Source organism: Eschrichtius robustus, chromosome 16 (genome assembly GCF_028021215.1).
Source record: "Eschrichtius robustus isolate mEscRob2 chromosome 16, mEscRob2.pri, whole genome shotgun sequence".
NCBI classification, from domain to species: domain Eukaryota; kingdom Metazoa; phylum Chordata; class Mammalia; order Artiodactyla; family Eschrichtiidae; genus Eschrichtius; species Eschrichtius robustus.
The window spans coordinates 38,401,865-38,417,404 of record NC_090839.1 but is presented as its reverse complement, the minus strand read 5'-3'; the positions used below and the strand labels follow the sequence as shown (position 1 = coordinate 38,417,404).

Below are 15,540 nucleotides of genomic sequence, written 5' to 3'. Positions count from 1 at the left end.
CCTAAGGATCATGTGTTGAAAAAGCAGTCCCAAAGGACGTCAAGATATCTGTGCCCTGTAGACTCATGACTGCTCTTAAAAACCTTTCACTAAAACCATCAAGATGTGTGGAAATAAAAACTAATGTGGGAAAACTCAGAGGCAACCCAATATAGTGATGAAGAGCTTGAGTTCTGGAGTCAGATAGAATTTGGTCCAAAGCTTGGCTCCACCATTTAAAAGCTACGTGATTTACTCAAGCTGTGTTTCTTTTAAGTGTAAATTATCTCATCTGGCAAATGGTTGGTAGACTGTTTGCAAAAAGGGCCACAATGATTTCTCTTTCTGTATCCAATCCCCTTTGCAATCTGACTTTGTGGTTCCTCCTGCCAAGAAATAGAGTTCTCATCCCTTGAACCTGGGACAGCCTCATGACCTGCTGTAGCCAAGAGAAGGAGGTGGAAGTGATGCTGTGCCAGTTCTGAGCTTGGTCTCTTGGGACCCCTACCATGTGAACAAGCCTGGACTAACTACTGCTGAAGATGAGAGACCACAGAAAGCAGAGGACTTCCAAAGTCTGCCAGCCCCCCACATCTACCCACCACCTGACAAACTGGTAGTGACAGCAGATGTACAAGTGAACGCAGATGAGACCAGGAACATCATCCAGCTGAGCTACAAAATTGTGGGCTAAAGAAACAGTGGCTGCTTTTAGTCACTACATTTGGGGATAGTTTGTTACTCAGCAAAAGCTAACTGATACAAGTTAATATAATTATAATACTCCTTTATATAATTGTTATAAGAATACCAAATAATAAATGCTTATGTATATATTAGCTAGTTTTACCTTTTGAAAAGTATTGACAGATAGAAAAACAAGTGTTAGGATAAATAAGATCAAATGGGATCAGGCATTAAGTGGGTCCAGTGGTAATAGATTCACCACATCCTCTCACCTCCTTCACCAGTGTTTCTTTTTTTCAGTTTTAAAGACAAGTGCATTAGTTGAGTAGATCTCAGTATATATTGGGCAAGTAAATATTCCAATATATGCTTAATCTTAAAAGTTGGCTCAGATGAGACAGTGGAAAGAATTAGGGAAGTACTATAGACTGAAAAATTACAGAAACTTTATAGAGACAAAGGTCTAACTGTTTGAAAATAATTATTTGCAAAGCCTTTGGACAGTTCAAATAGATGAAAAGCACTTTAATTATAACCAGCATAATGAGTTATATTGCTCTAGGCACTTCTCTGAATTTCATTTTATTCATGTCTAAAATGTGGATAGTACCATTTGGGTTTCAGGGATATTGTGAGAATTTAAGAATGTATATACAATGTGTAACACAAAAGTGGCACTAAATAAATGTCAGCCTTATTAGTAGTAGTAGTTCTATATAAAAAGATTATGGAATTCAGAGTTCGTAAATTATACTGCCAAAGCGGGCTGAATAGAAAAGTGGGCCCCCTGTGTATTTAATGTGGGAGAAGGAATTCATCATAAGCTTATAATCATACATTTGTGACTTGAAATTCTGAAGTACATGAGGATATGGAAAACAAGCCATGAAATGCATTTGCCTGCTAAGAAATGCTTTCAAAAAGCATTCTGAAAAGCAACAGGCAAGCACTGTATATTTTACTGTGTAATTTGGCTCTGTTACTTGACCGAAGGCATTTTGAAGGCTTCCTCCAAAAAATGTACACTAAAGCTGTTACGAAAGTCCACACAAATTTAGATGGTAGGATTCAGGGAGATTTAAAATCTCCTTTTAAGTTTTGGTTCTATTAGAATGTGGGGCTCCAAGAAGTTTGAAGTTGTTTCTGTAAATGAAGGCAATTTGGATTCTATTCAGCCATATAGAATTTATTTGTTTCTAAATATTAGTATTTCCTCACCAGTAAGTGTGAAGAAAATGGAAGGAATAAAGTTCAGTGGCATCAGAGGTGGAGGGGAAGAGCTATCAAAGCTACCTCTAAATTCTCTCATGGAAAAATAATTCTTCACTTGCTATTGACTGAATATTTGTATCCCTCCCCACTCTGAATTCATACGTAGAAGCCCTAATCCCCAGTGTGTTTGGAGGGGGTGCCTTTGGGAGGAGGTGAGGTCATGAGAGTGGAGCTTTCATGAATGGGATTAGTGCCCTTATAAGAAGATACAGGAGAGAGATGAAAGCTCTCCACACCATGTAAGGAACAGTAAGAAGGAGGCTGTCTGTAAACCAGGAAGGGGACCCTCATCAGACACTGAATCTGGTGCACCCTGACCTTGGACTTCCAGCCTCCAGTACTGTGAGAAAGAAATTGTTGTTTAAGTCATCTCGTCTATGGTAATGTGTCATAGCAGCTCAAACTGACTGAGACACCATCTTTGCCACTTTTCCGATTAAGCAGATAGGCCTGTTAATAGAACTGAGACAGTCTGAACTCAAAGGTTTAGATAGGGAATCAGCAGACAATTCTGCTTAGTGTTATATAGGTCAAGTTCTAAAGAACCAAGGAGCAACCTTCCTCAGCAGCTGTCCAGGTAACCAGTATATTGACACTGTCCAAACTAGATGGAGATTTAAATACTGTCCCATGTGCTGTCACTGCCTTTGATGCAAAGGGGGAACTTGTTTACTTACTGAAGCATCCAATATCCTTCACAGAATAATGCAATAAGAGTATGGGTTCCAGACTCAAGACAATTTGGGTTCAAATATTGGCTCTGCTACCCTCTAATGCTGGGGCATTAGTTACATGGCTTCACTTCCCTGATCTTAACTTCCACATGTGCACAATGGGGACTTAGAATTTATCTTATAGGGTAGAGAGTATAATATGAGGTAATAAATATAAAGTGCTGAGCACAGCATCTGGAAAATACTTCACATACAAAACTCCTAGATGGTATATTATTCTTATTATTATCAGACATGGTATATTTCCTGGTCATGCCTCAAGGAAATATTAAATGAGACTCAGGCCAAAATGTTTAAATTTCCAATCAGTCCAAAGGCCATTGAGATGCCTACCTCAATAACAGAGATCCAACTTAAATAGAAGGAAAATCTGGTGGATGACGCCTTGCCATATGGCTACCAACGCCATTCCTAATAACCAAAGTCATTGAAAGTGAATTTGAATTTCCTTTTCTCTCCCTTTTCTGTTCCCTTTCCATATTCCAGCTTGTTGCCAATGACCAAGAAAATGGAAATCCTTACTTGAGCTCTGTCTCCACACTTATAAACATCTGTGGTGAGTTTCCCACGTGGGCAAAGAAAGGAATTCCATTGAATAGAACTGCAATTCGAGCAGTCTTTGAAGTGACCTCTATATCAGCAAATCCATGAAGCCAATAATACAGGGACTATTACTAGGCCAAGATTAGGCCAAATTTCTCAAAGGAGCACAAACTATTAAAGAGATGACAGAGTTCCAGGCTGCACTCTTTGCATCTTCATATTTGAAGTGACTCAGAGGTTCATCACTCAAGTCCAGCTCTTCAGGCTGCGCCTTGGTTTGAGGCTGGGGTCAGGGTATAAAGAAATGGGATGGCAACATGAGCTTAAAAGAATTCAGAAGTCCTTTCAAGTTAAGAAATTAAAATTTCTCTTGCTCTCCTTACCCGTAATGGAAGAGGACATATTTACCCTTCCAGCAGCAGCAGCTGTTGTGATACATCTTAGGAAGGAAAAAGATATCACGTTTGTCTCTTTTCCCTGTGAGGGGAGACTTGAAAGCAGGATGGTGTCTGGGTGCTGTGAAGTTTTTCAACCTACATGAGAATTCCTGCTATTCTCTTAAATTTGTAGCTAACTTAGAACTTCTCATGATCACTGTTCAAAGACCTCTTCTTATGGGTAAGTGGGAACAACAACTATATTCCATAAGTAGGCCAGCAAGCAGAGTTTACATAATGGGGGAAAGGTGAGACAAGATCTTTCTCTAGGTGGCTTGGGAGAGAAGTTTGGAGCTGGCCAGCATCTCCCCTGACACACTGTGTATGGCAAACTATTTGCCAGTGACTAAGGGAATTTCGATACCCAGAGACTAAGACTATGTGCTGGTTTTCAATAGTCAGGTGACAGCCCACTCGTTTAGATAAAGTCAAATTATGAAACAATTTTGAAATGGGTGAAGCTTTGTTATGCTTTTGAAATAAATGTTAGAAACACAGATCACAAATCAGTGACAACAAATCCCAAATGGATTCTATTTTTAAATTTCATTTCTAACCAGTTAAAATGAAGGTCCTTCTGCCCAGTTGGCTGGTATCAGTTTCTAAGTAGTGTTTTTGGCTGTGAGGTTTCATCAGAGAGCTAAAAGGAAAAAAACACACAAACAAGCAAACAAAACTACACACACATATTGCTTGCCTACACAAAACACTGTACCTTTGCATGTTTCTTCTTTAAAGAATTGAGCTCCTTCTGTTGTTTCTTTAAATGCTTCAAGTAAGCCTGTGGCGGGGGGGGATAAAGAAAAACAGGATCCCAAATAAGTTTGTGTAGTACTACCACAATGATTACAGTTGGTGAGAAACAAAAATAAGTCAGTTTCACCAACAGGCAGAACACAAGAGTGCTGGCAAAATGACGTAGTAATTTTACCTTCATCTGCTTTAAATCTTCTATCCTCACTTGAGGGATCAGTTCAATACCTGAAATAAAAAGTCACTGTGTATATTAAAAATGAGAGAGAATAAGTGATCATATCAAATTCAGTTTTGAAATCGCATCTAAAGATGCTGACGCAGCTTTCCATGTAATGTTATGGATATAAACATCTTAGTTTCCTATTACAGAGCAATTAATTAGACACTTACCCAAAACGTTTATTGTCTTAGGTCAGGTTGCCTACTATCAGAGCCTGAAAAGGGGATTTGTGTACACACGATTTATCAAGGGAAGGCTCTCAGGAGAAACCCCTTAGAGGGTGGGAGAGAAGCAGGATAGGGCAGAGGAAGAAGTTTGAGTGTCTTTCTAGCTGAAATCCAGCCTCGGTCTGATCCTACAGGAAATTCTTTAGCATAAATGGCCCTCTGGTGTTGTTCTATCTTGAGGTAAGGTGACTGGGCTTTTGTAACCCCATACCACTCAGCTAAGGGTGTCAGAGGTTTTACAGAACCTTCCTTTTCGAGGCAAGAGAACTCCCATGGTCTGAGGGCAATTCTAGGGAGAAAAGTGCAGCTGTGATTTGCAGTCAGGCAGTATTCCTAGACACCGAGTGTTGCGGCACCAACCCCATAGAGGAGATCAGACCAGGCACAGCAGAATCTATTACAGTTACCTTTATCTTTGTATTTGAAGGCTCATCCTATCAGTCCACTAACTACCAGCTCTATTCCCAGCTTAACCATCATCAAAGAACAAAACATTTTTTCAGCCCCTTTCTTTAATTGAATTTAATTTTAGCATTTAAGTGATATGCTACTGAGCCCAAGAACGCCTTTAACAGACAGAAAATAATGAAATAATGAAATCAAACCATCTTAGAACAGGATACTGTCATGAGGACCTAGAGTAATGTACTAAGTCATCCTGTTACTGGAGTGATGCTAAGCCAGGTGTTGTCATGGCAACCACATTTACAGGCGAATCCCAAAACATGTTCTGTTTGACTGCAGATTTTCATCTTAGGCAAACAAGACAAATGTGCACTCTGTACTATAATTGATTTCCATTAGAATCCCAAAGGCTAGGTATGAAATATTCAAGAAAGATAGGTGTCAAGTTCTAGGCTCTTGTTTTTCAGCTGTACTCATTTTAAGAAGATGTGCACATCCAGTGTGAGCGTGGTAAGGACAGAAAAAAGGAGAGTCATGGTGGAGAGAAATCAGTCTTCTGATTTATAACATTTTGTGATAGGGATGTCAAGGGATCATGGGGCTACTCTCTAATCTCTTAGATCTGACATCACAAGCTAAATCCCTGCTTTACTGCAGGGCAGAGGAGTCTATCCTGGCATCGCTAAGAGCTCCCTATCTTTGGGTCTCTTTTCTCTCTTCTATAAAATGAACATACAGAATTCGGGGGCATGCAAGGTCCTCTGGAGATCTAACAAATACTAAGAGTTTGACCTAGTCTGATGAGACTCTTTTTTGGTGTTTGTTCAATGAAATCTTGATTAACAGGACCCTGTGAAAACATAAACATTTTGCCTTTTTTGGAGAAAGACACATTGAAAAAATGTTAGTTCCTATGAATGATTTAGTTAGTTAGGAAAAAAACACACTCTACAGAACAGGAACTGGTACATGCCTGGTTCCATCTATATGTCCAAAGCAGCTTGTCTAATAGGACTTCCAACAAGAGTGGATATGTTCCATCTGTGAGCTGTCCAGTGGATGGCCACGAGTTACATGTGGCTCTTGAGCACCTGAAATGTGGCCAGTGTACCTGAGGAACTCAAGTTTTGATTTTTAAGCCTAAATAGCCACATGTGGCCAGTGGTTTCTATATTGGATAGTGTAGGTCTCCAGGCTTCTGGTGTGAGAGTAGGGGTGAATTTGTACATTTTGGGCCCCAAAGATTTTGACTAGTTGAAGGTTCAGTATATAAATTTTTTGTTTCTATCAATGCAGCTCATTAAAAATGACTTGTTTTCTCTCAAACCGTAATTTGGAGATCAACTAGTTGAGTTTCCTTAATTCTTTATCCTTAAAATTAAAGAGAAAATCAAGCAGCATTGGTGCAGTTATTGCTATTTGGCTGTGTGTCTAAGAGATATCATGTAGAACTTCAGGACTCCTCTCCTTTACAGATGTTCACAGCAAATTCTGTCGGGTTCCACCCTGATGGCTTCCTTTCCACCCTGAAAATTCTCTTCTTGGCTCAGACAGGACACCTCTCTTCCCTCTTTATGCAGCAGGATCGTTTCCTTTCTCTTGATTCAGCTCTTCCTCAGAGCCTGTTTCACTATATACCTCTCTCTTGCATTTTCCTTCTCTTTCTCTTCACTGGTTCCTACCAACATGCTACTGTTCTCCACAACAACCATTTTATATCTTAAATCATCAATTTTTCTAACCTGGTTTCCATTCTCATCACCCAGGCATCCCTGATTACACGGTAATTATGCAGTCTTAACTTCTCTGGACTGTTTATATTACCTTCCAAAACTCATTCTTCTTATAATATAGATCTCTCTCTCTCTGTTTTTCTTTGTTTTCATTCCTGCTATCTTTCTAAGCATTCTCACATTCGCTCTATCTCTCTCTTTCTCTCCCTTCTCCCTCTTCTTTACCTACCACAGCTCTGCTGTTGCATGTTTCCACCCAGATGTACCACCAACAGCTTGAACTTGATGATGTCCAGGACCAGAATCATCTTACTCAAAGCTTTTCTTCCTCTTGAGTTCTCTACTTCGCTCAATGGCACCATCTCTCTCTGTGACCTGACCCTGAAGTTGCTGAGTTACCTCCTAAGTCCCATATCCAAGCCACCAACTGATTTCCATCCTTCCTTTCCCTCTGAGTACTTCCAGCCTAATTCAGGCCCTCCTCGCCATTAGTATGGCTCATTCGTTCATCAGCCATTTACTTCCTAAGAGAAGAGACTTTAGATCTTTACTAGGCATCATTCCAGGGACACATTGAATGACAGAGGGGTGGTCTTGTCGGCAATAACCACTTTCTCTGGTTGTTATCACGTCATAAAAATATAATGTGAATAAATATATAATATAAATATAAGGTGATAAGTGTTATAGTAGAGGCACAAATACCCTAATTCTTCACTTGCCCTTAGCATCTATTCCTTCCTTTTAAAGAATATTTCTGCCAAGACTGTTTTAATCTTCTTAAAAAAATCCTCTAATGTCATTTCCCATTCTCAGGTGGTCCCAGATCCTTTCCAGACCAGGACTGGCCCTGCCCCCTTTCCTACCCCTGGCTGCTTCCTATGTGGTCTCCTCCTGGGCTCCTCCACCTTCTCTTCCTGTTCACGTCAGACCTTCGTTTCAAGGCCAAGCTCAGTTAGGAGGTCATCCTTAAGTCTCCTCTGAGCGCCAGCTGGAAGGGGCCCTCTCCCTCTTGTTTCTGAGAGGTCAGCGCTCATGAACACTGCCTGGCCAAGGGGTGGTAACCTGTCCCATCTTACCCCCCGGGGCCATGTGAGGTCCCCGAAGGTGCGAAGGCATTTCTCGTAGAACCGAGTACTGCCACTTAGAGAAGGCTCCCAAGTCTCTTGAACAAAAGGTCAAAATGAAAGTGTGTAGACCCTCTTCCTCAGGGCGTCTGCCGAGGGGACGAGGGAAAGGGAGAGCTTTCTTCCAGTGGCTCCTTCCTGTGTAACCTCATTTGGAACCAGGAGTGAAACAGTTCAAAACACAAACATGGTCCCTTCTAGAACTAGGATCACTTCTGTCCTCTGAAAGCTAGTCACACTGCTTTTGCAGGCCACTTAACTCACTATAATTACTAATGTCTTTATGTGCTGGTAGGCATGACACAAGAACTTTAACTAAACAAAAACTCTCCCATTTTCCACTCTCTATCTCTGTCTGGGTGGCTGATGTTAAGAACGACCAGTGCTGGACAGAACGCCCAAATCCTGTATCATTACCTTGTTCCGTGTTCTTTCCAGGGAGAAACAGACATAAGTTGCAAAGTACAACTGGGGCTACTTTTGTGCCATCTCATTCTCTAATTTGTTTCACAAAGCTCAGTGCACACTTAGTTTCCTGCTAAATTACAATGCTGCTTTGGTTAAGGAAAATCTGTCATTTCTTACCTTAAACTGCAGCACTGTATGTATTTAAGTACAGGGACAACTTGATCTTCTTACACCAAAGATGCTGAATTCATATATAAATGGGAGATATATATACTGAGTAGAAAACCATTAGGAAAAGCAGAAATTCTTCTTAAAGAAGAGCGAATTTAGTAAATGATTCAGGTCAAGGAGAATATTTAAAATATTTAATTATCATATGGGATGGGGACCATCTAATCAGAATGGAGGCCTGGACAATAAGAATGGAAGTTCCCTTTATATCAGTACAATTGCTCCCCCTACACACCAGCACACGGGACACATAATTCTTTGCAATGCCACCTCTAATGATCTTTCGTTTCATTCATAGGTAACCACACAGAACTGGCCTTCAGATGCCCGTCTGATAATTTTACAAATAAATAGTCACGGATGCTAAATATCTACAGATGGGGGGAAATTATCAATAAAGGAATCCAGGAATGTCAGAACAATCATGATTCCGTTGGTTCATAAGCTCACTGCCCATCCCTATGGTAGTATCTGGAGGAGAGAGGGGATGAGTTCGCTAAGTTCACTCTGTGAATGTTTTTTTCCATAAAGGACACCGAATGTAAGCATTTCTAGGTCTATGAATATTGTACGCAGTACGACTACAGTGCAGGGGATCTAGCAGATGAAACACTGACTTCCTGTTAACCACTCAGGGAAATTAAGCTGTTTGTTCAACCCACAAGAAAACCTGCTGCTCTTGAGATTTATGGAACCATGAAAATTGGCAAAATTAACAATTCTAAATACCTGCATCAAAGATTCTAAAATTGCCAGAAGAGACAAGGAGCCCAGACAACTCTCCTTTACCTTTCTTGGCCTCCAGGCCAGCTCCCAGGGCAGCCGTGGTGGTGGGCCTGAGCTCTGAGCTGCTCTGAGGGGTCACACTTGCTTTCGCCGTGTTGGCTTTCCCTTTCTTGTCATTCTTCGACGTGTCACTGGGTACGTCGGCAATGTCACTCTGGAACAGAAATGTTTATACTGACCCAAATGAATGCCACCTCGAGATCAAATGTCTTGCACATTCTTCCTTTTACTGAATCCAGTCTGTACCATCAACTTCTACCCTTCTGCATCCTAGCCTCTACTCCTTAAATAAATCTTTGCTTGGCTGGAGTAAACACATGGTTTCCTCAGGCTTGAGCCAAATGATGAAGCCAAGGAAGGCAGATGTAGCTCCTTTACAAGCAGGGTATACCTTCTTTTTGTCCAGCTACTGGAGAGATTTCCGTTTCCATTCTAAACTGAGGAGTAATGGGAGCTTTAAAAACAAAGAAGCAAACACCACAACTGTGCACTGAAATTGAAGGTTGGATGCAAGACTAGTAAAAAATAAATGATAGTAAATGCCAATTTCATTAATACACTGAATAAGGTTAGCTGGTATTTCAGTGTCTCACAAAAGCATCCTATATTCTAAATGTTCCTAAAAGCATCATGAATGTTTTCCATTTCATTTCTAATGGGGCCAGGATCCCTGGATGTGAGTGAAGCCACAGTGAGGAAGTGGGTCACATTTTATTAAATATGCTACGTCCTCATAGACTTTTGAAACTCTTTTGTTGAATTGATAAGTTCAGTTTCAAAAACCACTTCTGAACTTGTTCTATTAATTTATTACTTTGTCTTGCTCTTGTAATCATTGTTAGACAACCAAACTTCCCCAACTCGGCTGTCTTTAATTGACCATTGTTACTTACGGTTTCAATGCCCATAGCTCTCATTTGGTCTGCTCTCTTTTCCGTAATGGAAAGAAATTTCTTTGGATCTGATAAAGCATCCACAATATCTGGGGGGAAAAAAAAAATATCACTGAGCTGTGAATTCTCTGTTTTACTGAAAACATCTATGAAAATTCAGCTAACAAACTGTTTATAATCTCCGACCCCTGTGATGCCTTCTGTTAAGTACCTTCTCCTAGGACATAAGACAAGGTTAGAAAAGCACAGCTAGTTGCTGAAAACCAGAAATAAGAAAAGGCTAGAATAAAAGGCCAGATGATTTTCTCTTAGTTTCCCTTTATTTTTTTTTCCCAAATAAAGAAGATGGGGAGGCAGGTCAAGCTAAGCGAATTGCCTTGGGGTCTCTTTACTTGTGTGACTTTTAACAAGTTGATCAATATTTCCAGCCTCAGTTTCTTCATAGAAAATTAGAACTGATACCACCCACCCTGCATAGGCACTATGAGCATTCAATGAAAAAGTACCTGGAGCACAGTAGACGCCACCAGCACTAGCCTTATTTTTAGATACAGAAGGAAAACGCATATTTAAAGCCAATTTTGGTACTATGTAGATAAAGTGAGTGCAAATTACAGCTGAGAAAACACTGGAGAAATATTTCAAGATTTCATCTTTTAGGGAATTCCTTGGCAGTCCAGTGGTTAGGACTTGGTGCTTTCACTGTGGTGGCCCAGGTTCAATCCCTGGTCGGGGAACTAAGATCCCATGAGCCTCCCCGTGTGGCCAAAAAAAAAAAGAAAATCGTCTTTTACAAAACATCAATTGAAGAGTTCCAAGTACTTTCAAATGGAATTTCATACAATTTTGTATAATTTATCAAAATTACAGAAGGAATCATTATTCTCATACCCTTAAAGCAGTACATAATTTACAACTTTTAAACGTTGTATGTTTTTAAGTTTACCCCTAGCAGAATCACCTTCCTAATTACATTCATATGATTTTTAAATTTTTTCTTAATTTTTTTCTCTTTTATAATAGAAAATAATATATGCACATGATAAACATTCAAATGTATAAAATGAAAAGTAAACATCTCCTCTTCTGCCCATCCCAGACAAAATTCAACACCCATTTATGACAAAAACTCTCCAGAAAGTGGGCATAGAGGGAACCTACCTCAACATAATAAAGGCCATATATGACAAACCCACAGCAAACATCATTCTCAATGGTGAAAAACTGAAAGCATTTCCTCTAAGATCAGGAACAAGACAAGGATGTCCACTCTCACCACTATTATTCAACATAGTTTTGGAAGTCCTAGCCATGGCAATCAGAGAATAAAAAGAAATAAAAGGAATACAAATTGGAAAAGAAGTAAAACTGTCACTGTTTGCAAACGACATGATACTATACACAGAGAATCCTAAAGATGCCACCAGAAAACTACTAGAGCTTATCAATGAATTTGGTAAAGTTGCAGGATACAAAATTAATGCACAGAAATCTCTTGCATTCCTATACACTAATGATGAAAAATCTGAAAGAGAAATTAAGGAAACACTCACATTTACCACTGCAACAAAAAGAATAAAATACCTAGGAATAAACCTACCTAGGCAGACAAAAGACCTGTATGCAGAAAAGTATAAGACACTGATGAAAGAAATTAAAGATGATACAAACAGATGGAGAGAAACACCATGTTTTTGGAATGGAAGAATCAATATTGTGAAAATGACTATACTACCCAAAGCAATCTATAGATTCAATGCAATCCCTATCAAATTACCAATGGCAGTTTTTACAGACTAGAACAAAAAATCTTAAAATTTGTATGGAGATACAAAAGACCCCACATAGCCAAAGCAGTCTTAAGGGAAAAAAACGGAGCTGGAGGAATCAGACTCCCTGACTTCAGACTATACTACAAAGCTATAGTAATCAAGACAATATGGTACTGGCACAAAAACAGAAATATGGATCAATGGAAAAGGATAGAAAGCCCAGAGATAAACCCACGCACCTATGGTCAACTAATCTATGACAAAGGAGGCAAGGATATACAATGGAGAAAAGACAGTCTCTTCAATAAGTGGTGCTGGGAAAACTGGACAGCTACATGTAGAAGAATGAAATTAGAACACTCCCTAAAACCATACACAAAAATAAACTCAAAATGGATTTGAGACCTAAATGTAAGACCCGACACTATAAAACTCTTAGAGGAAAACATAGGAAGAACACTCTTTGACATAAATCACGGCAAGGTATTTTTTGGTCCACCTCCTAGAGTAATGGAAATAAAAACAAAAAGAAACAAATGGGACCTAATGAAACCTCAAAGCTTTTGCACAGCAAAGGAAACCATAAACAAGACGAAAAGACAACCCCCAGAATGGTAGAAAATATTTGCAAATGAATCAATGGACAAAGGATTAATCTCCAAAATATATAAACAGCTCATGCAGCTCAATATTAAAAAAACAAACAACCCAATCCAAAAATGGGCAGAAGACCTAAAGAGACATTTCTCCAAAGAAGACATACAGATGGCCAAGAAGCACATGAAAAGCTGATCAACATCGCTAATTATTAGAGAAATGCAAATCAAAACTACAATGAGGTATCACCTCACACCGGTTAGAATGGGCATCATCAGAAAATCTACAAACAACAAATGCTGGAGAGGGTGTGGAGAAAAGGGAACCCTCTTGCACTGTTGGTGGGAATGTAAATTGATACAGCCACTATGGAGAACAGTATGGATGTTCTTTAAAAACCTAAAAATAGAATTACCTTATGACCCAGCAATCCCACTACTGGGCATATACCCAGAGAAAACCATAATTCAAAAAGACACATGCACCCCAATGTTCATTGCAGCACCATTTACAATAACCAGGTCATGGAAGCAACCTAAATGTCCATCGACAGACGACTGGATAAAGAAGATGTGGTACATATATACAACGGAATATTACTCAGCCATAAAAAGGAACGAAATTGGGTCATTTGTAGAGACGTGGATGAATCTAGAGACTGTCATACAGAGTGAAGTAAGTCAGAAAGAGAAAAGGAAATATCGTATATTAACGCATATATGTGGAACATAGAAAAATTGTACAGATGAACCGGCTTGCAGGGCAGAAATTGAGACACAGATGTAGAGGACAAATGTATGGACACCAAGGGGAGAAAGTGGCAGGGGGTGGTGGTGGTGGTGTGATGAACAGGGAGACTGTGATTGACATATATACACTAATATGTATAAAATGGATAACTAATAAGAACCTGCTGTATAAAAAATAAATAAAATAAAATTTTAAAAAAGTAACATGATCATCTCAATAGATGCAGAAAAAACATTTCACAAAATTCAACATCCATTTATGATTATAAACCTTCAACAAACTGGGTATAGAGGGAACATACCTCAACATAATAAAGACCTTATATGACAAGCACACAGCCAGCATCATACTCAATAGTGAAAAGCTGAAAACATTTCCTCTCAGATCAGGAACAAGACAAGGATGCCCACTCTTGCCATTTTTATTCAAAACAATATGGGAAGTCCTAGCCACATCAATCAGACAGGAAAAAGAAATAAAAGGAATCAAAATTGCAAAGGAAGAAGTAAAATTGTCACTGTTTTCAGATGACATGATACTATACATAGAAAATTCTAAAGATGCCACCAAAAAACACCAGAACTCATTAATGAATTCAGTAACATTGCAGGATACAAAATTAATATACATAAATCTGTTGCTTTTCTGTACACTAACAACAAACTATCAGAAAGAGAAAGCAGGAAAACAATCTATTTACAATCACATCAAAAAAAAAAAAACAAACCTAGAAATAAACCTAACTAAGTAGGTAAAAGACCTATACTTGGAAAAGTAAAGACACTGATGAAAGAAATTGAAGATGACACAAAAAGATGGAAAGATATACTGTGTTCATGGATTGGAAGAATTAATATTGATAAAATTGACCATACTACCCAAGGCAATCTACAGATACAATGTAATTCTTATAAAAATACCAATGACATTCTTCACAGAATTAGAACAAATAATTCTAAAATTCATATGGAGACACAAAAGACCCTGAATAGTCAAAACAATCTTAAAGAACAAAGCTGGAGGTATCACACTCCCTGATTTCAAACTATACTAAAAGCTACAGTAATCAAAATAGTATGGTACTGACACCAAAACAGATACATAGATCAATGGAACAGAATAGAGAGCCTAGAAATGAGCCCGCACTTATATGGGCAATTAATCTGTGACAAAAGAGGCAAGAATATACAATGGGGAAAAGACAGACTTCAATAAATGGTATTGGGAAAACTGGACAGCTACATACAGAAGAATGAAACTAGATTACTCTCTCACATTATGCACAAAAATAAATTCAAAATGGATTAAAGACTTAAATGTAAGACCTGAAACCAAAAAAACTTCTAGAAGAAAACATAGGCAGTAAGCTCTTTGACATCAGTCTTAATAATATTTTTTCGGATATGACTCCTCACATAAGGGAAACAAAAGCAAAAATAAACAAATGGGAGTACATCAAACTAAAGACTTTTGCACAGTGAAGGAAACCATCAACAAAACAAAAATACTATCTACTGAGTGGGAGAAGATATTTGCAAATGATAAATCTGACAAGGGATTAATATCCAAAATATACAAAGAACTCATACAACTCAACATCAAAAAAAACAAACAACCTGATTAAAAAAAAAAGGGCAAAGGATCTGAATAGACAGTTTTCCAAAGAAGACATACAAATGGCCAACAGACACATGAAAAGATGCTCAACATCATGACTCATCAGGGAAATGCAAATCAAAGCCACAGTGACATATCACCTCACACCTATCAGAGTGGCTATACAAAAGGCACAAACTTCTAGTTATAAGATTAATAAGTACCAGGGACATATGTACAACATGATAAACATAATTAACAGTGCTGTATGTTAAATATGAAAGTTGTTAAGAGAATAAACCCTAAGAGTTCTCATCACAAGGAAAAGTTTTTTTCCTATTTCTTTAATTTTGTATCTATATGAGATGATGGATGTTCACTAAACTT

The 15,540-nt window shown here is 38.7% G+C and overlaps 1 protein-coding gene across 1 annotated transcript in view; it reads right to left on the bottom strand.

Moving 5' to 3' along the window:
- PLCB4 (phospholipase C beta 4) overlaps nt 1-15,540 on the bottom strand; it is a 423,084-nt gene that overhangs the window by 23,654 nt on the left and 383,890 nt on the right. The window contains exons 28-31 of the mRNA XM_068565571.1: nt 10,439-10,527; nt 9,549-9,699; nt 4,584-4,633; nt 4,368-4,433 (exon numbers count right to left, since the gene is read on the bottom strand). Coding sequence (XP_068421672.1) covers nt 4,368-4,433; nt 4,584-4,633; nt 9,549-9,699; nt 10,439-10,527 — 356 coding nt within the window. The remainder of the gene's footprint in view (nt 1-4,367; nt 4,434-4,583; nt 4,634-9,548; nt 9,700-10,438; nt 10,528-15,540) is intronic.